This window comes from Electrophorus electricus, chromosome 3 (assembly GCF_013358815.1).
Source record: "Electrophorus electricus isolate fEleEle1 chromosome 3, fEleEle1.pri, whole genome shotgun sequence".
Lineage (NCBI taxonomy): Eukaryota > Metazoa > Chordata > Actinopteri > Gymnotiformes > Gymnotidae > Electrophorus > Electrophorus electricus.
Genome location: NC_049537.1, coordinates 31,201,010 through 31,226,572, shown reverse-complemented (window position 1 = coordinate 31,226,572; position 25,563 = coordinate 31,201,010). Strand labels below are relative to the sequence as shown.

Sequence of the window (25,563 nt, the reverse complement as noted above, 5' to 3'; positions counted from 1 at the left end):
TCTGTTGTGCCACCTCGCAGAGTTACAACAATGCCCTCTACAGCCTGGATGCTTTCAGATCAACAGTTTTCCATGAAGAAACAACAGGGTGAGCTCCACCTGCAAAAGACTTGCGCTTATTCCTGTCTGCCGAGATGCAAAGTTTCTTTTGGGACCATAGGCACTGGCTGAGCTCTCCTCTGCCCGGAGCACCCGGAGTAGATCTGTCACGTGCAGAATGACCTGCTGGTCCTCCAAAACCAGGTTTCCACAGAAGTGTCAGAGCACTGAGTTTGCGTGTTCCTTGTATGTTGTTGGTATGTAGTGTGGGGTGTCTGTCTGTTTGTGTTATCAAGGCTTCTGTGGTTCCTGAATTGTACTACAAGAATGACGTCTCTCTACAATCTTGGTGGACTAACAGACCACATGCTCAGCCTATAGTAGCAGGTGCCACCAATTTTCAGTGCATGTGCTTTCTCCTTTAGACGCACCAGACCATCTGGGAAGCACTACTCACTGAGTGCCTGGCATAGGCTACAGCGAAACAAAGCGAGAGCCCAGCCCGTCAAGAGAATTCACTGTTCAACCAAGCAGCGGAAGAGAGGGGGAATAGAGTGGGGGTGGGAGAGAAAAAGAGCAAAAGAGAGGGAGGGGTGGGGGGTAGAGGGGCAGGAGAGAGGGAGGAAGGGGGGGTATTTGGGGGGGGGAGAAGGGGAAGAAAAAGGGGGGGACCCCAAAAAACTTTCTCAGTTGAGCAGTAATAATGCAGTGTAGCTATTTCATCTCCCCCAAACGTGAGCTTCCTTAACAACTGTGAGCGCTCAAATGCCTGTTGCCAGGTTACCATCCAGCCCTGTGAGAAACGGGGCTGTGCATGCGAGCAGTGTGGAGAAGCACCGCTGACTCGCGCCCGTCTCTAAATAACGACTCGCCACCGTGTTGGCAGCAGGTGACGGCGATGAACGGGCCAGCGTGATCGGGATCGTGTCCGCAGCGTTGCCGAGGAGTCGCTGGGGGTAACCGGGGGGAGGGGAGGGGGGGAGCAATGCAGCTCCAGTCTGCAACGCACGGCTTTATCCTGAACGAAAGATGCACCGAGTCCTCGAAAATGGAAGTCCACCGGTATGTATGCGCAGGGTTTCTGCTAGGCCACCCGCATGTGTGTGTGCGCGTGCAGGGCAGTGTGATCAAAGCAATCTGTTGCATATTTGAAGGAGGCGATCTGGCTCTCTGCATCCTTAACGCCGCTGGAGAGTTGCGTAACTGGGTGGAAAACATGCCTGTGGTGGGGGGGGGGTTGCTTGAACATCACTGGTGTTCTCCTCATGGCTGGCTGGGTTCAAGATTGCTTTAATACACACCGTTTCACCATAAATGTGCTTTATGGAGATGAGCCTTCTAAGGGGACCTGTAGCTGATGTCTTCTGTAAGACTGCTGTATTCTCTTTAGTAGCACTCAGTGGAGTGATTTGTAAATGGCTTTCGGCCCGTTTCACAAGCTGTAAACATTTGTGTGCTGCAGATTTTGGTCAGTCATTGGGATTTGGTTCCCTTGTGCGAATGTTACCTGGCAGATAAAACTGGAATCTCATTTTCGTTTATCGTTTGTTTGGTCAGCAGTCGAACAGCCTCCACCTCCCTGTGTTTGTGCATGTGGTTTTGTTTTGTTTTGTTTTCCTTCTTCCTTTCCCCCCCACCTCATTCGCTATCCTCCAGTAGCAGAAATGGTGTGATTTAATAGGAACTGAAGCATCACTGTGTTCTTTAAAGGGGAACCTTCAGTAGTAATGAGTGTAAAAAGTGATGGATATCTATGTAATAGGTGTGTCTGTCTGTCTGTCTGTCTGTCTTGGCACTCACCTGCTCTTCATTGCCCCATTACGGCATTACCCAGGATGCTGAGGTGACTTGCACAAACAAGGCAGTGGTGTAGGCAGGTCCTGCTGCCCCTGCCCCGGGCCTTTTCCTTGGCTGTCACATTTTGCACTGACATGGTTAAAGAACTGTGGCTTTTCTGTGTTGAGGTCCTTCCTGGTTAGACTAGTCTCTCTACTCTTCAGAATAACCTAGCCTCTCCCCCACTTCAGGTGTGTGCTGACAGCTGGTTTTTTTTTTTTTTTTAACCAACTCCCTAAATTGTGTGAGAGCTTTGGTTAATACATTTATTTTTAAAGCCTTTGAAATTAATAAAGATTTTAAGTCACTTGTAATGAGTTAAATTATGTCTTTTAAGATGTTGTAGATCCTTTCTTATTAAATATGATTTAGGTTGAGCACTGTTCTAACCATTAGTATAGTGTAAACAGTGCAGGGATTTGATCACCTCAACTGGGGTATCCTGTCCCTGACAACCACTTTTTGTATTAAAACCAGTTAAACATTTAAATATACACTCCTCATAGCGTTCATTTGGCTTAGTGTCTGGGCTCTGCCAAGGCACTTCTGACATCAAAACTATAGCAGCAAACACAAACACTGATGTCAGCTGGCTCCGGTTGCGCGGCAAAAACACAGCGGAGTAGAGCCACAGCGAGAACGGCGCAGCTAACTGAGGCCTCTCCATCTACTCCACTAGATCGTAACGGTCTGACAGAACGAGCTACTAATGTATACATTTTGTCGGGTCACCTCACGAATATGAAGTTTTTTGTTGTGGTCTGTCACTCGTATATAAATGTTATTAATGTGTGCGTACGCGCTGCTTCGGAGGCCACGTGCGTTAATATTGGACCGGTGAGGCTCGCGACGAACGCGAACAATCAGGATGGGCACACGCGATCTGAGTGGGAAAACCCGAGTCCAGTTATCTAATGCAGTAGTTATCCAACATTCACATAAAACAAATATATAAATCGCTAAAACCGATACAAATGCTGAATTAATACATTCATTAAATGTATTTAAAATCATTAATGTATTCAGCATACGTTTTATCCGTTTGACGGTTCAAATCGGTTTAGTGGCTAGCATGTAAATGAAGCTAACATTTAAGCAAGCTAAATATTTAACGTTATTTAAACGTTAGTTAGCGTTATATGTGACTTCATGTCAGACTGTATAAGCTTCAGATAGCCAAGCTACTCAGTCGTTTAGCTAGCTGACGTAAGTTATAGGTATGACCGCTAGCTAGTGGGGTCTTGACACAACGGTTAGGTTAGTTAAACCTAGTTGATATAGGTTATATATGGACCCAGTTGGCCAGCGAGGTGGTGGTGGTGATCGGTTACACAGCAGTATGGTCTCTCGGGCTAAATGAGCGTTCACAGGTAAGCTATTACCTGAGGTGCTCTCCTCATCCTGGCGAAGAAAGCCAAGTGCGCAAAAAATGACCCTTCCAGCACCAGCCTGCTCTGCTTTAGTAAACCATGCCGCAGTTGGTCAATATATTTGTTTTGGCAAAAAAGCCCAAACATTTCAGTGTCTTCAGCATTTCAGCTTTAGTGGTTTGCGCAGTTGAGAGCAAATGTCTTGCCAACACGTATGAGTTTCGGATGTGGAAAAGTTGAATTTTGCAAGTTCCATGTATCGCTGAACACAACTCACGCTTAATGAGTACTCTGCAATAACGGTAGACGACTCGGGTCAAAATCTCCTGTTGCGTGCCGAAAGCGTAGAGAAATGTAAAAGTTCTGCTCACACTGTAGACATGTCTCTTACATAAGCCATACATTGGTGGTTTTATTTTGTGTGCGATAATTTTGATGATGCTGACCATTCATTGAGCATGCAATAGTAAATTAATTTAAGCATTTAGAATACTAAAAGCAAACATTGGACAAACATAACGGCTTTGCATGGTGTCAAACATGTTTTTGGAGGTTTAGTGTGAGTGTTCCTTCAGGAGTCACAAGATCATCGGCTATATGTTTTATGTAGTAGATTATTGGCGTTCCGAGTTTTTTCTTTTTTGGTAGTAAATGGTAGTCATTTCAGGTCTGTAATTGTGTATGTGAACAGTGTTTGTGTACTAATGAACCTGGACGTGTGTGTGTGTGTGTGTGTGTGTGTGTGTGTGTGTGTGTGTGTGTGTATACACATAGTAGCAGTAGTCAGGTGGGGAAGTGAGGTGCTTCTCTCCTGGGGTTTATGCACAGCATGCAGCAGTCCTAGGTCAGGCTAAGTACTGTCATTTATAGTAGAAGTACCTGTTGGGGCCCAGTTGGTCGTTTTATTCGTGATTACCTATTGAAACTCCAATTACTGTTTTCACTGGGCATTAGTTAATGTTGTTACCAAAAATGTTCACACACTGATTAACTAGGTTCTTTTTTTTTCTTTCTTTTTTTTAAGATCACTATGAATTATTAATTCATCATTTTATCTTGCAGAGGGAAATTACGAGGTTAAAAAAAACCAAAAAAAACAAAAACAGGCCAAATTTAAAGTTTTGAATTGGTTGTGATCATTGAGATGGGTAGTGGGCTCTTTCAGATGAACAAAGTGTTGAGTAGCTTGTGCATAATAGAATCTTGGTACGTTATCCCATCAGAAAGATAATTTTTCATTTATTTTACAAATGAAATCTTCAAGCCTATTAATGTTCCTCAAAGCGTAATGGCGCTGTTCTGCACGTGGGGGTGTGTTTTCCCCCCCCTTGTTCCTCGATGTTGGAACAAAGTGGCGATTGGTGATTAGTGTCTGGCTGGCGTCAGCCTGGGGTCAGTGTGTTCTTGTGCTCATTTCAGGAGGCAGCAGGTCCCGTGGTGTCCCTGGGACGGCTTCTGCTCTGATTGATCCTGACGATGTCCCAAACGGGCCTGTTCATTGTCCCTGCACCTGCTGTGTTACTCACATTTTATGGCGCCGTATTTTTAAGCCCTGTTTGCCGACACAAGTGGTGTGGTGTCTGTAGCACACAGTAGTCTCCAGTCTCCCCACGAGGGCGACTTCTGTCACTGTAATTATCGCCAAGCACCCCGGTGCTAACGGTGTCCCTGACCCAGCCGGCTGCAGTGAAACTGAGTGGATAGCGTTTTAACCTGAGAGCTTCCAGCCTCATGCACAGAAACACTGAACAGTTCTCACATCAAATATGGTGGGTGTGTTTTCAGATCTGTTCCTTCCGCATTTAATAGTTGAGGCAACACGCACGTGTGCGGCATGCATTAGAGACAAGAGGAGTGAACTGAGAGGAGGGACAGGGTGCTGAGCCTCTCCCTCGTCCTCACACGTTATCTTCCTTCCAGTGTTATGGAGGACCCCCACACACACACAAAAACCGCCCATGCACACAGTGTTGCTAAGGTGATGGCTGTAATTCCTGAGCCTACAAAAAGAGCAGCACAGAGCAGGAACTTGCCAGTGAGGGCCTGGACCTCATGGGGATGCGTCTCACGACCTTTGTGTCACTAGCAAATGACTGCTGTTGCCAGACTTATTAGCACGGTTGTCTTTGAAGGCTGACTCCAGGAGGGCCTCGTTCAGGCACGCATGTGGACATTGAGTGCCTGTGTGAGTGCCATCACATGCTGATGGACAGACACCAGCTTGTCTGCTTTCTGGACGAGCAGACCAAGATGTCTTCAGGCTTATCAGAGTCTTGTAGCGAAGCTAACACACCCTTCACCCCTTTCCTCTGAAAATGCCTGTACATGTAAACTAGCTGAGTGCCTGTAATGAATTCTCAGAGATGAGGCAGGCTGGTAGCTGTTTGATGACCTCACCATGTGAAAGTCCAAGGTAAAGTTATATTTACTTTTGTGTGTACTGTATATTCCATATATGCCAGAAATGTATTCTAATCTGCCGTGTATGTGACAGTGGGAGTCTGATCCTATTTCCAGCACCATGCACCACCGGCACCCTGGCGAGCTACCCCCCCACCGTGAGCGGGCCGCCTTCTGCTCCAGCCATCTCAGTCTTGCAGGAGTGTGGGTTTAAAATAGACCTTGTCATTCTCACGCTCTCGCGGCTAGTAGAGTAGGTGAAAAAACCGCAGGAGTGTTCATTCAGAAGGAGCGGGTGCTGGGAGCAGAATGCACATCCAGTTCTAGTGCTTGTTGATCGTTTTTGCCTAAACATTTTTCGCAACCATGTATCTGGTCAAGATGTGTTGCCACCAAAATGTCTGTAGCAGCAAGTTTAAGTTTCTGATCTCACAAAATATGGTTGGTGGGTTGATGATTTTTAGCCCGTCCTAAAAATTTTTAGACAGTCCTGTTTTCTTAAAGCAGCTAACTGTTTGGCCAAAGTAATGGATGTGAAAACGAATAATCTCTAAGATGAGCACGTAAACATCAGACAGTACCCTTTAAGATGTCTGCTGCTGGTAGCGGATGGTGTTGGCCTTTGGATATCACACAGTGATCTGATCCATCTCATCTGTTCACATGCACGGCTCCGTCATTTAGGCCTTAGGTATACTCTCCTTATTCCCACTAAAATGATGCTTTTGGACTTGGCGGAGGGTGTAAAGTGTCGTGTTATGAACTGGTTCTGAATAAGCACCAGATTCCTTTCAAGGGAGCATTGAAAGCCTCACTCTCTGCAGTCGAGCTGGAATTACAGTGCTTATGCCAGTTTTCAATCATTTCTCCTCAACGGTCACTTGTTGCCACTTGCTGCCCCTTTAAGCCCCACTTCGGTACCCTTTCCATGTGACCTTATCGCACTGTAGCCTGTGGGATATCACCCAGCAGCCTGCAGAGCAGAGTGCACACTGATCTCCTTTCCCCACATGGCCCTGCCTGGCTGAGCCACTCAGGAGTTCATCTTAGATTTTGTAAACTATGTGGATCTGCTGCAACTTTGACTGTCGGACAGATGGGACCGGAATCCCGCCATCATAGCCTTGTAGCATCCAGAGACCTTGAATTCTCCCTCCAGCATGTTTTGCACTGTAAATCCGCTTGTGTAGAGGAGGCTGGTTTTGGCCCAGAACACAGTCGACGGGTTGATGTGGTCACACTGGCTTCCTCTCCAAGTCCTGGACTCCCTCACAAATACACAAATAAACGTTTATTGAATCGGCAGGGGCGGCCTTGGCTGCCTTACTTGTAGTTGAGTTTTATTTCTGTTTTTGTCATTTGGGTGGAACTCTGTGATTCTCAGTCCATGATGCCTGTTTTTCATGTTTATTTTGATTCATAAGTAGCACAGTTTGCTTGATTTGTGTGGAACAGCTGAGTCATCTCACCTTCTTGCATGTTCGGTTAACACCTGGAAGTGAGAAAATACACGAGTCTCGTTTTTAGTTCTCCGTAACAACGTTGAGTGCAGTAACGTGTTACTTTGTGCCACATTAATCAAATGACTTTTCAGTTTAACGAAGAGGCGCAGTGCCTTTACTGTTTTAAACTTGTAATCACTTTACTGTTATTGACTCCTTGCATTGCTCCTGCATTTGTAAGCAGATTAATTGCTCTGTAACATGTTTAAATGTGTTGCGTCTCTGTAGATTAATATAATGGCCTTTTAGTTGTGTGGTTTGTGCTACAGCTGATTTGCTCTGCCACGGTCGGAGACGTGACCAGTCTAAGTGCATGGACATTTTAATAAGCTTTACAGGAAGAGAGTGCGGCTGTGGATGGATATGTTCATTTTTAATTAATTGCATGTAAAAATTTAAAACGGGGTGGACATCTCCTGCTTCAGATTACTTTGATTTTTAGGAAACAATTCAGAATATTACAATCTCAAATTTCACAATATCAGATGTTTCAGTAGTAGGGGGATTAGTTGTTGGATTATTCTATGAGAACCAATTAATATTTTTCCAGAAATTCTTCAAGGAAGCGTAAGTGTGGTCCATCAAAGGTGGCGATGGAGGTGGAGATGAGCTGTTCTCCATGGCACAGAGAGCCAAACGGATAGAACTGTAGGCTCCATGGTTGTCATGCTGGTGTGATGCAGCTGGAGGGTTCACAGTGGTCAGACTGGTCTGAAGTGCAGATGAGCAGGGATTCTCCTTCATGAGACGAGCTCGCGCCAGACGTTCTCTAGCGATGTGTGTTCTTATTCATTGCTTCAGCATATACTGCAAATGTCACTGGGGGCAAAGATAAAACGGCGCAGGAACTTTGAGTGGGAGTCTCTCGGCGCCTCACCTGATCTTCCGCTCTGTAGGTGCTGAGGAGTTTGAAGCGCCCAGCAGGGCGTAGCATGGTCTTGACAGGCTTCTCCTACCTCTGCCTCTGGGCCAAGTCCCCTAGGACGAGGCTGCTTGTCATTCTCGTTATAAACCACTTCCCATTTCAAATCACCAAGTCTACTTCTCAAGCTTGTGTATTCAAATGACTTACTGGATTCATCATGGCATATAAGCTCCTGGTCAATGTAGTTTGGGGAATTTTGACTAGTGTTTATACCGGCACAGAATGTATTGTATTGATAACACTGGGCTGCACAGAATGTTGGGTTTTAATGATGGCACAGTACTGACCTTTGAACGCTGGTGCCACAGGAAGCCATGGTATGTAAATGAGGCCCTAACAGTTTAGTTTCTTTTGTGCTGTGAGTAACCTGTCCAACCTCAGATGTTCCTGTTAAGTGTTGTGATTGACCAAAATTAGTTTTACGTTTGCTGTGATTTAAAGTAATGCAAAATGCATTGTACCAAGGTCTTTAACCACATTAGGCTGGCATTAATGTATTTTAGGATAAGGTAAGGCATAATCACAATTGCTGTTTTTTAATATAGTCTCTCAGTTTTTCAGTGATCTGCAGTCCAGTCCTAGTTCTTGGTAGATAACTGGCAGGTTTGATTGCAACCGTAGCTCTGTATATAATGCTGTTTGCTAAGCTAAAAAACAATATTAAAAATAATAATGCGTCTCAAGCTTGGTCAAAGCCGTTCCCAGAATGACTTTGGGCTGCATGACGCTTTCTTTCTCTTTTTTTAAAACTAATTTTTAACTCTGATTATTATGTGTAGCGTCTGTTGTGTCTTTGTTCCCAAGGCAAAGCCAGCAGCATTGGGCGTGAGGGTACCGAGCCTGCACTCTGACACGGGGCATCTGTCCTACAGGGCTGTTTTATAGGGGTAATTTACTGTCTCTAGCCCCTCTGTTGCCCTCTATAACTTGTCTGATACCCTCCATGTGCTGGCCCGGTTTAGACCACTGCAGACTCGATCATATAGGGGTAGAGGATTGTCTCAACACAGCACCAACACTGAGAGTTGTGGTTGTTCAGCTGGTAATGATGTGTAAGTTGGAACATTTGTGGCTGGAGGTTTGTGTGGTTTTTTTTTTTGTGTTTTTTTTTCTTCTCTCTGTGTCCTTCCATGTGTCGGTGTCACTGCTAAGAGGTTGGGAGAGGTCCAGCACACAAAAGCACACAGGCATGAAATGTTACTTTGAGATTTTTGGTCCATGTTGACACGATTGCATCATGTAACTTCTGCAGATGTGTCAGCTGCTCCATTATGCTGAGAGTCTCCTGCACTACCACATCCCAGAGATCCACCAGCCGAGCCAGTTCTGGGGACTGGGACAGGGGGGACCAGTCCACTGATCTCGCTGCCTGGTGCTGGAACCAGTTTGAGAAGCTGTCTTTATAAGATCATTTTATAAGCCAATTTATTACCATACAGAAATGCCCACAGTCACCACTGATACTCAGACTGTGGCATTCAAGCGATGCACAGTTTTGGAGGCTCAGTGTGTGCCAAGGAAACACTCCCCACGCCATTCCACTGATGGCCTGAACTGTTGACACAGGACAGGTCTGTGAATTCATGCTGTTTACGACACATTCTGATCCTGCCATCTGCAATGTGCAGTAAAACTCCAGATTCATCAGACCAGACAGTGATTTTCCAGTCTTCAGCGGTCTGGTTTCACTCGGCGTGTGCCCACTGTAGCCTGTTCTTTGCTGGCAGGAGTGGAATGGGATGTGGTCACCTGCAGTTACAGCCTGTGTTGTATGTCCAGATATGTTCTCCATGGTTGTAAAGGGTGTTTGAGTCACCGTAGCCTCCCCGTCAGTCCAAAGTGCTCTGGCCATTCTCTGCTGACTTCTGCAGATCTGTTGCTTACTAGATGTGATTCTGTGTAGACGTGTGTGTGTGTGTGTGTGTGTGAGTGAGAGAATTCCAGGAGATCGGCAGTTTCAGAAATTCTCAAACCAGCCCGCCTGGCACCAACAACCATGCCAAAGCTAAAGTGATTTTTTTTTCTTCCTTTTTTCCCCCCTTCCCCATTCTAATGCGCGCACACAAGCGCATTCATTTACGTGAATGAGCCGGTATTCAGGTATTCGTACTAAAGCTGTGTGTGTTTGTGAATTCAGTGTCTGAGTTGATCTTTTTGGTTGCTGCTCCACTCAGGCTGCCCCCCGTCTTCCCCAGCGCGGTTCTGTGCAGGCATCGCTGGCCGAGAGCAGTCTAGTGTTCGTGAACTCAGCTTGGTCTCTCTAATTCTGCCGCTGATGTCACCCTTTGCAGTAATGCCATGGTAACCTTATCGACTTATCGTTTCTGTGATTGCAACACTTTTTCTGTCAGCTTTGCAAATGCTCCTGTAACTTGAATTTAGAGGACAAGATTGTGTAGTTTGTGTATGAATATTGGACAAAATTGCTTAATTTAAGGCTATTTAAGTGAGCAATAAAATGAGAACTTTGATAAAGATTGTCATGTGCATTACAGGCTCAGATGTCTAGTGAGTCATTCCATGAATATTCACTTTGCCACCACCTGATAGGGTGTTCAAACTCATGTGTACAATAGATAGTCTGACAGACCTGTCAGAGAGGAAATATTTGTTTATTTAAGTTGGTACTAGCAAAGTGAGGTGTTCTGTCTTGCTGAAGAAAATGTATATTGTGCTCAGAGATGGTGACTCAAAATAGTTTAACTTGGGTCACTAAAGGAAAACAGGACTTGTCATGTGAGGACATGTTCAGCCAATCTCAGTATACCTTTTTCCCCCCAAAGTATTAGCAGGGTCATGATTGAATGTCTGATCACTCAAACTTCATGCAAATTGCAGTATCTACTGTCTGACTCCTGTGGCATATTTAGGTCTTTCACGATCAGATATTCTACCCCCTTGGTATTCTGTGTTAAAAAGATGAGCTAACCAGCAAAATTAGACATGCAGAGAGTGGAGTAGCTGGCATTACGCAGCACAGAGCACACACCCGACATCATGCAGTTCTTTGTCATGATGGAGGCAGTGGGAGACTCCTTGTGCTATCTGTGTGTGTGAAGGGTAAGAGGAATTGACTTAATTAACCAGATTCTTTTTCAAGGGTATATTGCACCAAGGGTTGGGTTTGTTTTTGATGACCTTTAATACCATCTTGCCACTTCAGCCTGAGTGGACACGCCACTTTGAGCTTTCGAAGAAAACAAGTGAGGTCTCTAATTCTTTCAATAAACATCCTTAGCCAATCATGGATTGCAGATTCCTCCTAACCAGTCTGTGTGAATGTTTTTACTCAGGTTACTTCTGACCAGTCTGTTGATGGTTATTCTATGTGTAGAAAGTCTGGAAAAATATGTAAATTAAAGGCACTCATTTCCAGATATGGAAGATTATAGAAATTTAGAAAACAATATGGAAAAATCTAGATTCTGTTTAAATTAGTGTAGCAAAATTTTAAATCCACTTGAGAATTTAAAGCCTAGTTTGTAGTTATTCTCCTGTTCTGTGCTTTGAGTGTTGCTACTGTATCTCAAATTTCATGTGTTCCTTTTCCATGGTGCAGTTAATGGCCTATACATACAGGAAAAAACAAACAAATTAACAAGTTAGTCTTAAAAAAAAAAGGCCTGGAAGGAAGCAAGTTGTTGACCTGTGGTTGGTTTGCTGCAGATATTGAGATGCGTGTGTAGTCAGCCTGCCTTTTAAATGGGAGAACTGCACAGACTCCATTTCAGCGTTGGGACACAGAGGACAGTTTCAAGAGCTCCGCTTGCGTTCGTCAGTACAAAGTTACACAGCAGTGGATCCCCGCTTGCACGATCAAATAACCATCAGCTAAGACGTGGTTATTTTTTAGAGTCCTCTGCTCGTCTTGGTGTTTGGTTTTTTTTGTCCCCCCCCTCAGCTCTCGGGTTCTGAGACCGCGTCTGGCCCGCGACCAGCTGTGTCAGTTGACGCTGCTGGGCACAATGTCTTCCTGCCCGCCTCTGGTCTCCTCGCTCTTTAAGTAAAGTGTACAGATTGCTCTCCGTGGGCAGTCCTGTTTAGCTTAGCCCCCAGCTGCCAGGAGGGCTTCCCTGACTCATCACAGTTGCGCCTGCTTTTGCTGAAAAGCAAAACAAAATGAACCCCTCGACTGATTGCCAAGTCCTCTGGAATGCTTTGTCATGGTTCATGATGTAGTGAAACTGCTTCCTGTCAGTGTGTAGCACAGTGAATGCATGTCTGCTTTTACGCTGGTGAATATTTGGTTTATTGGGACATACTCTTGCCCATGTCTGGGACGGGTGCTTGGTGCAGGGGACACACGGTAGTGCACGGTGGAGAACTCCTACTTGTCATTCACGGAGTCACATGGCCAATTCTTCAGATTCTTACAGTGAAACTGAGTCACACTTTTATCTCCAACACCAGCAAGGCCAAACAATAATTAAATCGTGCCAGGCTTGTCAAAACAGGTCAAGGGTGAAACAGGACTATAAATCTTTATTTGCAAGTGGGTATTGTTTTTTCCTCTCTACCTGTATTTCTGTAAGAAAATTAGGATTTTATTTTTTTGTGGTCCTATTACTTAAGTGGATCAAGGTTGGTGGATTTTAGCCGTAATATGTGGTCTAGCTCAACAACTTGGGCGGGGAACTGCCCCAGTGCACCTGAAATTGATATTAGTGAAAGTGTGTTCTGCATGTTCTTCCTAATGAAACTCTGCCACCAAGCATTCATCTACATCTAGATGATAGCAAAGAGGAGAGACGCTTCCCATGTTGAGCTGATTTGTGTTCTGTTTTCTCTGTTGCTGTGCAGTGAACAAAGTATCTGCCAGGCGCGGGCTGCCGTCATGGTGTACGATGACGCCAACAAGAAATGGGTCCCTGCTGGCGGCTCTACTGGTTTCAGCAGAGTGCACATCTACCACCACACCGGCACGAACGCCTTCCGGGTAGTAGGCCGCAAAATCCAGGACCACCAGGTGAGTTTACGTAGTCCGAAAGTGCTGGAACGAAGTCGGGACCAGACGGACTGAAACTGCTCCCGTCACCCCTCTGCTTGGCTGTAGTCAGAATTGGTTGTACTGCCAGCTAGAGACGTCCGTTGACTGCTTTCCCCGCTGCTAGCCACGCAACTTTGCCAGGTTCCTAGGACATTTGCTTCAAAGGTCAAAGCAGTAAATGTTTTTTCCTGTATTGTTTAGAGACCCCATGGCAGGCCTGAAACCAATTTTAACATATTCAATTTGAAACTAAATTTAGTATAGGGGAAACCAATTCTGTGAATCTCCTGTGAACTTCAGCACAAATGACTGTTCCCAGCAAAGCATTGTTTCCACAGCCTCTGCTACCCATCATCCAGTGGTGGCTCATCACAGGCACTCCCTGAAGGAGAGACCAGTCCACATTTCCATAGCGTTCCTTCTTTAACTTGGTCACTTTTTCCACTCTTCGTTAGATGTGTACTTTAAAGCTGATGGCTGTTCTGTGTTGTCATGGTGATATTTGTTTACTTTTTGCTGCAGTGTCATGGTGATGCATGTTGTTGCCTTAAACTCGATATGTCATGCTGGACAGCTGAAATGACCTCAGAAGTAAATGTACAATTTTAATTCGGATAATTTAGCCAGCAAAAACATAGCTGGACTATCTAATGTACTTGTTGCTTGGTCTCTCATCTGAAACGCCGAGCCCTTCCTTTTAATGTGGAGCAGCTCCGTGTCTGTTAAAGCTCTCCCTCCCTCTCCTGAAACTGTCCACAGAAGCCTCACACCAACACGTGGTCGGGTAAACACACACCGGCGAACGCCACCTCTCTCAGCTCTGCGACGCTGGCGTTGTGTACTGGTGTCGGCTCTCCTCCTCTGCAGAGAGAAGGCTCGTGTTCCACGCCAGTGTGGGGAACCGTACAGCTGAGCTGTTATTCAGGCACATACCTGCCTGCTTAGCAAGGTGAACATAAACAGATGGATAGAGACACAAGGTCATCAGTAGTTGGGTGAGTGAACACTGAGTTTTGATGGCATCTCCAGAATGCCTTGTTGGTTATTTCAGGCATTCAGGTGTTCATTTCTGTCCCTTTTGAAATGGGTTTCATATGCCCCGGCGTAAGTGAAGAAGGCTATTTTGTGATGGTAGTTCCGGCAGTGCCCCACGTCGTGTTCTTTCTGTATTAAGCTTTGTGTGAAAGCAAAGGTTTGCGTGGTTTTCTTGATTAACTCCATCTGGGGTGATGTGCTGATCTCAATGTTTTGGACAGTAGAAAGGAATTTGCTGTGCTTTTGGGTTGCATTCTGATTTCTGTCATGAACGCCCAAAGGGTGTAGACCTCGGGTGTCTTTGAAGGGGGGCATCCATGCACAGTTATTTGGGGAAGAGATGCAAAGTAATTGGACAATGAAGAAAATTCTGTTGAGGTTGAATGTGTAAAGTTGTGATTATTGTCATTAAATCCTGTAGGCCAGAGCCAACATTGTATCTATTAGTAACACATTAAGATCATATAAGCAAAGCAGTCTATTTTAAATGAGTACACTAATTGTTTCTTGTGCTCAATAACCTCATTGGCTTTGCTTCTGGCACTGCAGGTGATGGCATTTGTTCTGCGTCTCGTCTGACCAGGCGTGAACTAGTGAACTCTCCTCTGTGTTGGCTTGCCATTGCTAGCATGTTAATGAGATGATCTCCAAGCACAGCTGCGTTCCCATGATCCTGTTCCTGTTGACTAGGACACGCAGGTTCATGGGGAAGGATTGCCTTTGCTTGCACACACTACCTTTACAGTTGTTTATGAAAAGGCATTGAGAGTGGACACGTGCAGCAAGGGCTGCCTTAGGAAGAAAAATGACACCCCACCGTGCACAAGTCCTAGCCCCTAAGGACCTTCCGTTTACTTGCGTTGTAAGTGTTTTAGTAAAATGGAAAACGTATTATACATCACAAATATTGCTGCAGCTACTACAAAACCTTCATGATCAGTACCATACAAAGTAACTGAATTTGAGTGAGTTTTTCAGAGGAACGTGCAGGTAGATGTCAGGCGCTGCTGGGGGTTCCTGCTCGATGAACCCCAAATGGTGCTTTTCAGGCGCATTGAAGCACAATTAAAAGCTGCATCTGTCAGAGTCGGCAGAACAGCCCACCCTCAGGATAACTGAAGCTGTGTTCGACCACTGGGACAGGTGGGGGGGAGAACAAACCAAAAACATACAAAACTTTATTAACTCATGCGCCACTTTTGTTTAAGCAAATAAATATTTACTGCCCCAATGAATGAATAGCTTAAAAGTCTCATTTAACATTTTGGTTAGGTTTAGTGTGCCATTGAAGACGAAGTCACTGCCGAGTTGTTTGAAGTATGCGAGGTCCCCCGAGCCCTTGTGCTCTTTGTTGCCTTGGAGTCGGATCATGCGCACCAGATGCTGAGTCTGACCTCTGGTCTTGTTTTAGCTGTACCCCCTCCTGTGGAGGGGGAAAAGGCATTAACTCGGTCTGTGCGGGCACCCTTTTAGCACGTGTTGGTGAGGCGGTTTGATCAAGCTTAGTGTGTGTCTTCAGAGACCGTATAAATGTCACCGCGCTGACAGCAGTCAAGCCACCCGGTAAGCTGCGTCTTAAATTCACCTGTGTGACTGTGCTCTCAAATAACAAACTCGCAGTTAATTCAGTTTCTTTCCTTTGTTCAGGGGGGTGTGTGTGTGTGTGTGTGTGTGTGTGTGTGTGTGTGTGTGTGTGTGTGTGTGTGTGTGTGTGTGTGTGTGTGTGTGTGTGTGTGTGTGTGTGTGTTCGCTCTTCACAGGCACTGGGTCTCTCCGCTATTGGAGCAGTGGTCTGTGTGCGTGCGCTCTGCATCTTTGAGCTCTGAGGCTATAGCTCATGATTTTAAACCCCCCCATCTCCAACTCCCAAAACTTGACAAATTTGTCAGGTTTTACAAACAAATTTACCTTAAACACGCAGACTCTAGCTTATATTTTCAGGGACTTTTAGTTAAATCCTTAATTGCTGTTTTTGTACTTAACATGTCATTGTGTTTCTGTAGCCTAGTCTTGGTTTGAGTCTTTGAAGGACTGCCTCTATAAAAACTCTTTTCTTGTTAGACACCAGTACAATGATCCCTCTACACACGTCACATTGATTAAATGCCTTGATGACGTCCCACCATGCTTGATGCATTGTCTAGCATTACAAAACCCAGCCCATCAAAACGCACTCCGTGAGTCACTGCTGTGCCTGGAGTGTTTGGCACTTGCATCCTCTCACTCTCGTTCATCTAGATGTCCCGTTGCCCGCTTTTCTAGTGCTTCTGCTCTTGATGGATAAATCGCATGTTTGTGGTTGTGCCATCAGAGGAGGAAGAGACTCTGGGAACTGTGGCAAGTCAGACTAAGACTTGCGCCGTTGGGAGGAGGAGCCTGAGTGCAGTTTGTTAGGTGTGAGGTGACACTGGCCAGATGGTGACCTGCACTTCATGTGGGGCAATTTCACGGAGTAGTCAGCTGACTGACTAAAGACCTGGCAATCATTAGCCTAGTACAATGTTCTCCTGGGTTAATTCAGGGGTGTGTGTGTTCACGCATGCTCTACTTGCCAGAGCCACACAGCATATCTGATGTTATTGGGTCTTAATGAAGTTTAGAATAATCCAAAGCTTTTTAAAAAAAAAACACTTTGTACCAGTTGATATGTTAACTGGGTGGTGATGGTTGATGAGGCCCAATCGCAGTGAATGTGCTCACCGATCTGCTCGTATAACAGGAGACGACCGGGACTGCAGCCAAGTACCGAAACAGATTGTCAGGAAGCCACAGGTTAAGACAGCAAAGTTCACAATGTGTTCTTAGATGCTTCACCTCTGGCCTGCAGCCACATCACCACTGCTATCAAATAAAGGATGATAACGTTTTTAAAAGTCTTACGGGAACCATTATTGGTACAGCTGCTTTAATCAGAGCCGAAAAACCCGAGTAGTGTCATGGCTGTCACTGTAGTTCTCTGCTTACAGTGGAGTATGACTGAATACAGTTGGGTTTTTAAATGTATTTATTATTTGTAGCTGGTGACCTTTAACCTGCACTTCATCCTGGCACATGGGTAAAGGGAGGTGTGGCTGCAGTGCCTCGTTTCTCAGGATAAAGGCAGAATCAGCCTCATCCTCACCAAATCCGCGCTGAATCCGAGCCCTTGGAGAGCATGGCAATGCATCGTCCCGTCTGCGCAGCTGTCTGACCTTCTCTGGCGCTGGTCCCCTGCTCTCCTCAGGTGGTGATAAACTGTGCCATCCCCAAGGGGCTGAAGTACAACCAGGCCACGCAGACCTTCCACCAGTGGCGTGACGCTCGCCAGGTCTACGGCCTCAACTTCGGCAGCAAGGAGGACGCCAACGTTTTCGCCAGTGCCATGATGCATGCTCTGGAGGTGCTCAACTCTCAGGATGCAGGTGAGCAGTGGGTGAGTCGAGGGCGGGGCGTCTTTAATTCCTCCTAACGTCATTCAGAGAGTTACAAAAAAAAGGTCTTGGAGTATGAAAGTGGAAAAAATTATAAAAAAATGAAAGTATTGACTTTATTCTGCATGTGCTGATCTGTGAGAGGCAGCAGTGATATTGCAGTGTGAGCACCTGTTTTGATTCTGGCCTTCATACTTTTTATGCATTTACGCTTTGCGGGAAAGTAATTTGCTTTTCTGAATTCTGCTTTTGTGTTCGCTCTGTGAGGTCATGTGTGTTTAGTTCCTCAAACTGTTGTGGCCAATTAACCATAATGAGGCCGACTGAGGCTAGTCACTGGGGTGGGTGGGGGTGTCCTCTATGCCAGGCTTATGTGTTTTAAAGGTGTCTGTTGTGGGTGGGCGGCTGGATGGAGCGGGTGCCTGTACTGATTGGGGCGGGGGGTTGTGTGTGGGTGGGCCCCAGCAGGGGTTTGCAGTCACACAGAGTCCACAGTCCTCACTAGGCCAAACTCACGGCTGGAACTGTCTCGTAGGAAGCTTTGTGGCCCGGTCCCCTCCGTGCGTTTCCCTTTTGCGTCACTTTGCGTCTCTTTCTGTTGCAGTGTGACTAAAGGACCACATTACCCGAGTGTCGGTGCGACCGTCTGCTGTGGAGAGTGTGTTTACTGGGGCTTCGACTCGTGCACACTCTGAGTTTAGGGAACAACACATGCTTTGTCAGGGGATATGCAGGCTCTGTTCTCTCATTACAGGTGTGCACCTTGCAGGCAGATCTAGAGCCACTAATGCTGCATTGGAACAAAATTTAACCAGTTGTTTGTGACTTGTTCCCTGAATGATGTGCATTTTTAAATGACACTGACATTTAAATACACCGACACTGTGAAACTCTGATGTAGGAAATCAAACTGCCTCCACTGGACTGTGCTGTAAGGTGTGTATGTGAGCAACCCCAAACAAGAGTGTTGTACGCGTTCAGCTCCGCTGACCTTTGTGTGATGCGCTACACCTCCACATGCTATAACCTCTCAACACCCTGAACTCCCCGTGCTTAATTATGCCTCCTTGCTGACAAGCCAATGAACACAACTGAAGTCCATAGGCGGAGGAAGCGTGAGCGCAGGGCTGCGCTGTGATGCTGCTCGGTCACGTCATCTTTTTAAGCGCCTCTGGGGAGATGCGTCTTCCTTGGGGGCCTCGTCCTGTCCTTTCCTTCAGTCCTTACCACCTGTTTTTGGAGACTGAGTCCTACCATGTGTAGAGCAGCAGCCTGATTTAATTACCATAATAACCGCAGGCGTCTACCTTTTTATTTATTTCTTTATTGAGGTGATTTTTTTTTGGGGGGGTGGTGGTGGTTAAACTGGGCTAAACGGACAGCAGGAGGTTTTCAGGCACCTTCTGCTGCTCCGGGACTGCTAATTGGCTCTCTCTCCTGCCAGCGCTCTGTAGTCAGCACTAAGCAGTTTACCAAAAGCACTGGAGTAGGATGAACCGTTGCAAACTGGGACCAACCAGACACAGAGCTGCATTCAGCCAGGCATCAGCCTAGACAAAGTCTGGAGTTTGGTTGGTTCAGAAATAATTTTTGTGTGTAGTTGTGCAGTGACGGCCTCTGTTGCGATGTATAGCAAATAGATTTTCCTAAATGTGTGACTTACAAAATTGCTTAGTTTCCTCAAAAAAGTGTCCTTAGCAAGTATAAACCGGTTAGAGTCCAAAAGTACCCTTTCAAAAAAAGATACTGCCAGAATGAGTCGATTCTATTCATACCTTTTTGAAGAACGGATGCGCCACCTTAACAACGTCTCCCAATTGGGCGAATGCGTTTATGTATTTATGGCACGGCAGTGATGATTGGAGGTTTTATCCAGGGTTCACTAGCCAGTGGTGTTTACCCAGCTTGTCGCCTGAGGTAGCGCCTGCAAATTCTTTCCTGTTGCACGTTACAGGGACGCTTTTATTCTGGCATGTGTCAACACAGACACACGGGGAGCCGTAACAACGGCGTCATGTGTTCTGGGTGTTGTTTTTGTTCCCTCCCTGGGACATATTTCTTTAGTCAGCAGGAGCGAGTCACGTGTGCGGTTTCAGGGCGACACTGGAGCTCCCGCCGGAGATTCTGAGTTTTTAAAATAAATGCTGTTGCCAACGGAACACGGGAGCCTCAGAACGGCGTCAGGCCCGGACTGTTCCCAGGAAGATGTCCCAGGCCTCTCCATGCAAGGTGCCACTTGCAGCTGCATGTCATTGCTGGAGAACACTTGTAAACACCACCGGTGGTTTACAGAAAGAGCAGATCAGCTGCGCCTTGCAGGCACACCCAGGTTCCTGTGAATGTGCCTCATTCTCAGGCGTCCTGAATCGGCCTGTTGTTTCCGCTACACTTTATTTTATTTTATTTTTTTCCCCCCTCTCTCTCATACACATTCAGCTGATTTGGTTGATAAGAACATGCGAACAAAAGCTGGTACAGACAGGCAGGTGTTTTACGGTCTGGCACCATGATTGTTAGCAGGGTGATGACTGTGTAGTTGTCTGGAAAGGAGAAAAAATTGGCGTTTCACCTTTCGAGTGTTCACGTCCTCGAGGGACTTCTCAGCTTGTGAGAATTCAGCGAATACCCCCTCAGCTCTGGTCACGCTTGTTCGTCACCTCTACCTGCTGAGTTTTCAGGTAGGAAGAGTAGAGCCGAAAGGAGGAGGAGCCTGAGGGTGTCAGGAGGAGGAAGGTCTTTGTTGCGTTCATTCTTCATCCTCAGCTCTGACAGTGGGAAACTGAGGAACGAAGTTCTCGCGGGAGGCAAGGCGGCTCGTGGCTGAATGCAGAAGCACCGTCCTGAGGTTCTTATTTTAGGAACTGGTCACTGGCTTGCATATGGACTTCTGCCCCGGCCTGTGTCTTCACCGCAGGACGTGCAAGCCATCATGTGTCAAGAGACGGATTTGTCTGCCCTCTTTGGGGGTATAAATACTCTGTTGTGATGGCCTGTTGACAGAGGAGAATACAGGTCAAACAGGAGTGATGGCATGACTTCATCGGCGTCACATCAACGTGAGCTGTCACCAAGACCCTGAGAAGTCTGGCTCTGTGCCTCTAAATGAAGGTGGTTCTGTGTTTTGATTCTTTACAGACAGGTGTTTGAGAGTCTTCTCCTCGTAGGTGTGGCTCAGAGGCCCTCTTTCTTTAAAGAAGTGGTCGAGACACTGTCACTTGGAGACCCAGGGCATTCCTGAGCCAAAAGGAGTTTGTTTTTTCTGGCTGGTGGATCGTCCGGGGCGGGGGATGGAGGTTGGTGGGGGTCCCCATATGTGGCATGTGTTTTTGTTTCTTGACTTGTCACGCCACATGACCCCGATTGCAACAGCAGCCTGTTTTGAGACGGTGGTGGGGACGTGACATCACGTGGCCCATGTTTTATTGATGGGATCACGCTCTTTGCTCCCAGAGTCTCGCGTCCCATCTTCTCATCTGTCCAAGCAGCCGAGTGGCGTGTAGTCGAGAGAGTAGCTGCCCATCTGTCTCTGTACCGGTGGTCTCCTCCCGTGCTGGAGGTGCTCTTGTTTTTCAGGGACTGGATCTTTAATTATCGTCGTCTTTGCTTCGGTACAAGGTGGTCTGCTGTGAGTGAGTTTTTTTTTCAACCCGGCTTCTCCGTGAAGGACCCGACATGGGACTTCAACGCACAGGCACGTGGGGCGGAGGGGCGAGCGCCATACATGCCCCTCGGGCAAGCCCCTTCCACGAGCAGAAGATCAGCCATGCCAAGATCATCTTGCGGAGTGAGTGTAGTGGTCAAGCCCCAGTAGAGGAACCGTAGCAAAGCCCAAGCACATCAAATGTGTCTTTACTAATACACAACAAAATGATTCACTCATCTTTATTAATACAGGAAAAATGATTTACCTCAGAGTTTCATCTTTTGACTTGGTAAAATCTTACGTGCTACAACAGCACATTGTATTTCAAAAAGTAAGTCATTGTGGAGGTTTTAAACCTAATGTACTGATTTGCAGGTTGATTTGTGCAACGTGACTCGTGTGAAATGCATGTACGTCATCGATGTGCGCAGAGAGCTTCACTGGGCTTGTACTGCACGAATGGTGCGGATGGCTGTGTTGTCCCAGCCACATGCTTAGATGATGGACTTTTAAAGTCTGTCTGTTACCACTCCAATTTGCAGTGTTACAGGCGTGTACTGATGGTTAGTTTGGTCAGACTGATGTTCCATTGCGACACACTGAATTACCCATTTGGGTGTATGGGTGGTTGTGTGTGTGGGGTGTGTGTGTGTGGGGTTCTCCCCCTACCTTCTGCATCCCTTCACTTTCTCCCTTTCTGTCTCTTCATTGGGTTGTTTTGCTTTCATCGGTGCTGACTCAGATGTTTTGCACTTACTCTCTCTCAGAATGCTGTGTATTCTGCACATTTTATTATCCAGGGAATTTTTTCCTGTAAAGAGTCCAACTTGCTATGTCCAAAATAAATGTCTGCACCCCCTGTGCATACCCCTGCCTCCCTGTCAAAAAAACAGAACAAACATTTATTTATTAAACGTGTTGTAGCACTGCAATCCATAAATAGCATTGTCAAGTACAGTTTCATGGTGTGGTAGAATTTAACCTGTAAACAGCTTTGACTGAGGTTGCCTAACCGACGTTCATAATTTCGAGAATAAGTCTTTTTTTTTCTCTTCTCCACAGCCTGCGACAGGGCACCTTTTGACCCACAAAATGAAATGTTTTTTTTGAGGTGGATTTTAGCAGCGCTGTTTCCAAGCAGAGCTGCTTTTATTAGGCGCTGACGTGGGATCAGCCTGTTCCTCGTCTGATGTGTCTGTGGCCAGGCAGCTGCCTCCAACAACTGACCTAGGGTCAGTTTTTGCTGGTTGAGGACTTGTATGGGAGGTGGATGAGCTCATCCTGGATCATTTGCTTAGGGAGGTAGCTGAAACATTACCCCCCCCCCCCCCCCCCAACCTAAAATGGACAGCCATCAATCCTTGTGTTTGCCAGACTCTGTGTCTCCCTCGCCTCCGTATCCTGGAAAACGACCTCCGAGATATGTGATGCATAGAATGTGTACCCCATCATTCTGTCTGTCAGGGTTAGGAGGCGCTCCAGATGTGTGGTTCTGCATGCCGCAGTCAGTCTGTCTCCATAGCCAAAGAAGTCTGATAACAGAGCTCAGACTGTAGGGACACCGACCATGATGGGTGGGTGTAACCGCTGAAGTCTGATTAGAGACATCAACTGTGTCTTCTCACCTCGGTTTCCTATACCATACACTGACCCCCATCTGAGGCTCAAGAGTCAGTCCAGGGCTTGTGTGTGTGTGTCTGTGTGTGGGGGGGCACCTCCTGTGTGACTGCCTCGGTATGTAGCACTGGGCCAGGTGTCGCTGTCTACCTGACTTGTTGCTGTAACACGTGGGAGAATGAGCACTTTCTCTGTGATCGTCTTGGACGAGTTTGTCACCCTGAGTCTCTGGGCTTGTTACTGTTAGTGGATTAATCCTGAGGGCTTATTAAGGCTTAGGGCCTTATCCCCTGTTAGAAAGGCACAGACAGAGGTGCATTGGGTGCAGGAATATCACAGTATGCTAGAAAAAATGCTAGGATGCTGCTCTTGTTTATGGCAGGTTTTGGGGTGTCTAGGGTAAATGTGAGCGTTTTGAGAGAGAATCGGTTCTTTTAAAGGCATTGACTGTTTAGCTGCGGTGGTCCAAAATGGACTTATCTCTATCACCACCATTAGCTGGCACAGCTGAGGGGCTGCGGATGTTGTGAAGAACTTGGGTTCTTCTTGCTTTTCTTCCTTCACTAAGATCACACAACCACTGTGAAGTCTGACGTTGCGCTATCTGCGGCTATGCGATCAGTGCTGGTGCTGTGGAAGTTGATTTGAAGGCTCTCGTTCTGTTGGCTGTAGCATTCCGTTTCTCTCTCGTGCATGCAGAGAAATGCGCCAGGTCAGCCTGGAGTATCTTTGGCTAGGAGAGTTCCACAGTCCCTACAGAAGCCATTCATTTCATGTCCCTCAAAGTGATTGATTCAGTATCTCCTCCTCACAGAGCTGCAGTAGTGTATTCCACCCAAACTATTACCTACAGTGGATTAGGAGACAATTTGCTCTCTCATAATCATTCTCGCTGCCATGTTCCTAAGGTAACTGCATGGATGATTCAGAGAGAAGCTTTTCTCTTTCCATGTGCTTGCTCACTCATTGTTTTTGTCTCAGGCTGTGCATGGGCACGTCCGTCCGTCCGTCCGAGCTGTTTTTGTTTGTGTTTAGTGGTGAAGGGGTTAACATGCGCTCCAGAGGCAGTGCTGCTGATCTGATTTGAAGGGCAGTGGTGTTCTGCCCTTCGACTATTCAGACATGAATAATTGATCAGGGCCGGAAAGTGTTCTGAGGCGCCTGCATCCTGCCAGGAAGCCTCATGGCAGGACGGGACTGCTCGGAGGCTGCCAGCCTGCACCGGACTGCAGTCGTCTTCCCAGATCAGGGCAGTTTGGACAGTATGCGACTTTCCCAGAGGGCCCTAGACACCGTCGAGGGGACTTTGGGTGCTAATGCTAGCGGAGCTAAAGGCACTCCCATGGACTGCCAGGATGGATTTCTTGGATTCGTCTGCTGCCAGAAGAGGCTCGGCATCCTCCGCTTGTCGTGTATGTGCTTGCTTTTCCCAGCTTATAGATTGGAATATGTAAATAATGAATCATACCATCATTTTTTAGTAACCTGTGTCTTCGATTGGTCAAAGATATGTTTTGTGAAGGGAGAACTGTTAGAATCTGTTGTCTCTGTGAGTACTGTAGATGCATTTGTGCTTCAGCACTGTGATTGTGAAATTTGTGGAATTTTGTGCTTCGTCCTTTCCTCACTGTAATATTGGTTTTAAATCTGTACCATGGAGATGGAGGCAGCAGGCTGGCATGCAGGGCGGAGGAACAGCGGTTGTTTGGATCCAGGCCAGCGTCTGAGCACTACTGTTCCATTTGTCTCTGTGGATGAGGTCAGCCACATGGTACGAGAGCTTGAGATTTTAAGAGTGGCATTATGACCTTGTGGACATGTTAAAAACGGCTCCAAGCTGTGGACGTTGGACGTTTCATTGGCTGTGCCACGACGGCTGGCCCGAGCTGGTGGGCTTGGTAATTGGTGCTTACCTTGTGACATTATGGGAGCAGTGTTTGTTTCAGTTCTGTGAAAGCCTGAAGAATGCAGAGCAATTTGCTTGCACGTCAAAACATCCGAGAGACTAATGGTTGCGGGTGTAGTTTAAATGCACTTAATATTGTTACTGCAAGGACGTGTGTGTGTGTGTGTGTGTGTGTGTGTGTGTGTGTGTGTGTGTGTGTGTGTGTGTGTGTGTGTGTGTGTGTGTGTGTGTGTGTGTGTGTGGATTTGTGACAATTGCGTGGGATATGCTCAGATCAGACACAACGGCTGTGTGGATTTAGACTGGGATTTCGGGTGGCTTAGATGGCCTTGTGCACTGCATGCCCAGGTCCATGTAGTCCAATAAAAATGCTCCTCTGTGGTCAGATACTGGCCGTTAAAGGTTTTTGAAGTTGTTGAGATTGCATTTGGTTTATAATCCAGCATAGTGATGAGATTTTTGTTTTGACTCCAGTATATTTAATTTGAAATTAAATGGCGGCTACAAAGGTTTTCAAGGGCCCAATTTAAGATGCCTTGCCACACTGCATAATATTTTCATTTTAAATGATTTTTGCAGGAATACAATGCTAGAGCAACAAAATATAATTACTGACCCCACTGACATATGAACAGTACTACAGTACTAACCCCGTAGTTGTGTTTTTACGTGTGTGGCAGTGACGCGTTTATTTCTGACACAGGCCATGTGGACCTTTTGGGACGCTGTAACGTCACTCTCAGTTTCATGGACGAGCATGCCCAGCCTGCAGGCTGATCCAACGTGCGTGAGCTTGCTCGGTCTGTACTGCAGTCGTTGCCGTGTACTTGTGCTCTTGATGGATCTTTTTCCTCTGCTGTTCCACCGTGAGTGGACCTACCAGAAAATCGCAG

The 25,563-nt window shown here is 46.5% G+C and overlaps 1 protein-coding gene across 10 annotated transcripts in view; it reads left to right on the top strand.

The window, feature by feature from the left end:
* Positions 1-25,563, top strand: part of enah (ENAH actin regulator) — a 67,265-nt gene that overhangs the window by 20,549 nt on the left and 21,153 nt on the right. For 2 of the 10 annotated variants that reach the window (XM_035524724.1, XM_035524722.1), the window contains exons 1-3: positions 1,025-1,101; positions 12,873-13,038; positions 17,318-17,495. In XM_035524724.1, the coding sequence (XP_035380617.1) occupies positions 1,025-1,101; positions 12,873-13,038; positions 17,318-17,495 (421 nt within the window). Of the gene's footprint in view, positions 1-1,024; positions 1,102-10,274; positions 10,374-12,872; positions 13,039-17,317; positions 17,496-20,832; positions 21,289-23,922; positions 24,177-25,563 lie in introns of those variants that run through there. The other 8 variants (XM_035524725.1, XM_035524726.1, XM_035524723.1 and 5 more) reach the window with 7 other exon arrangements.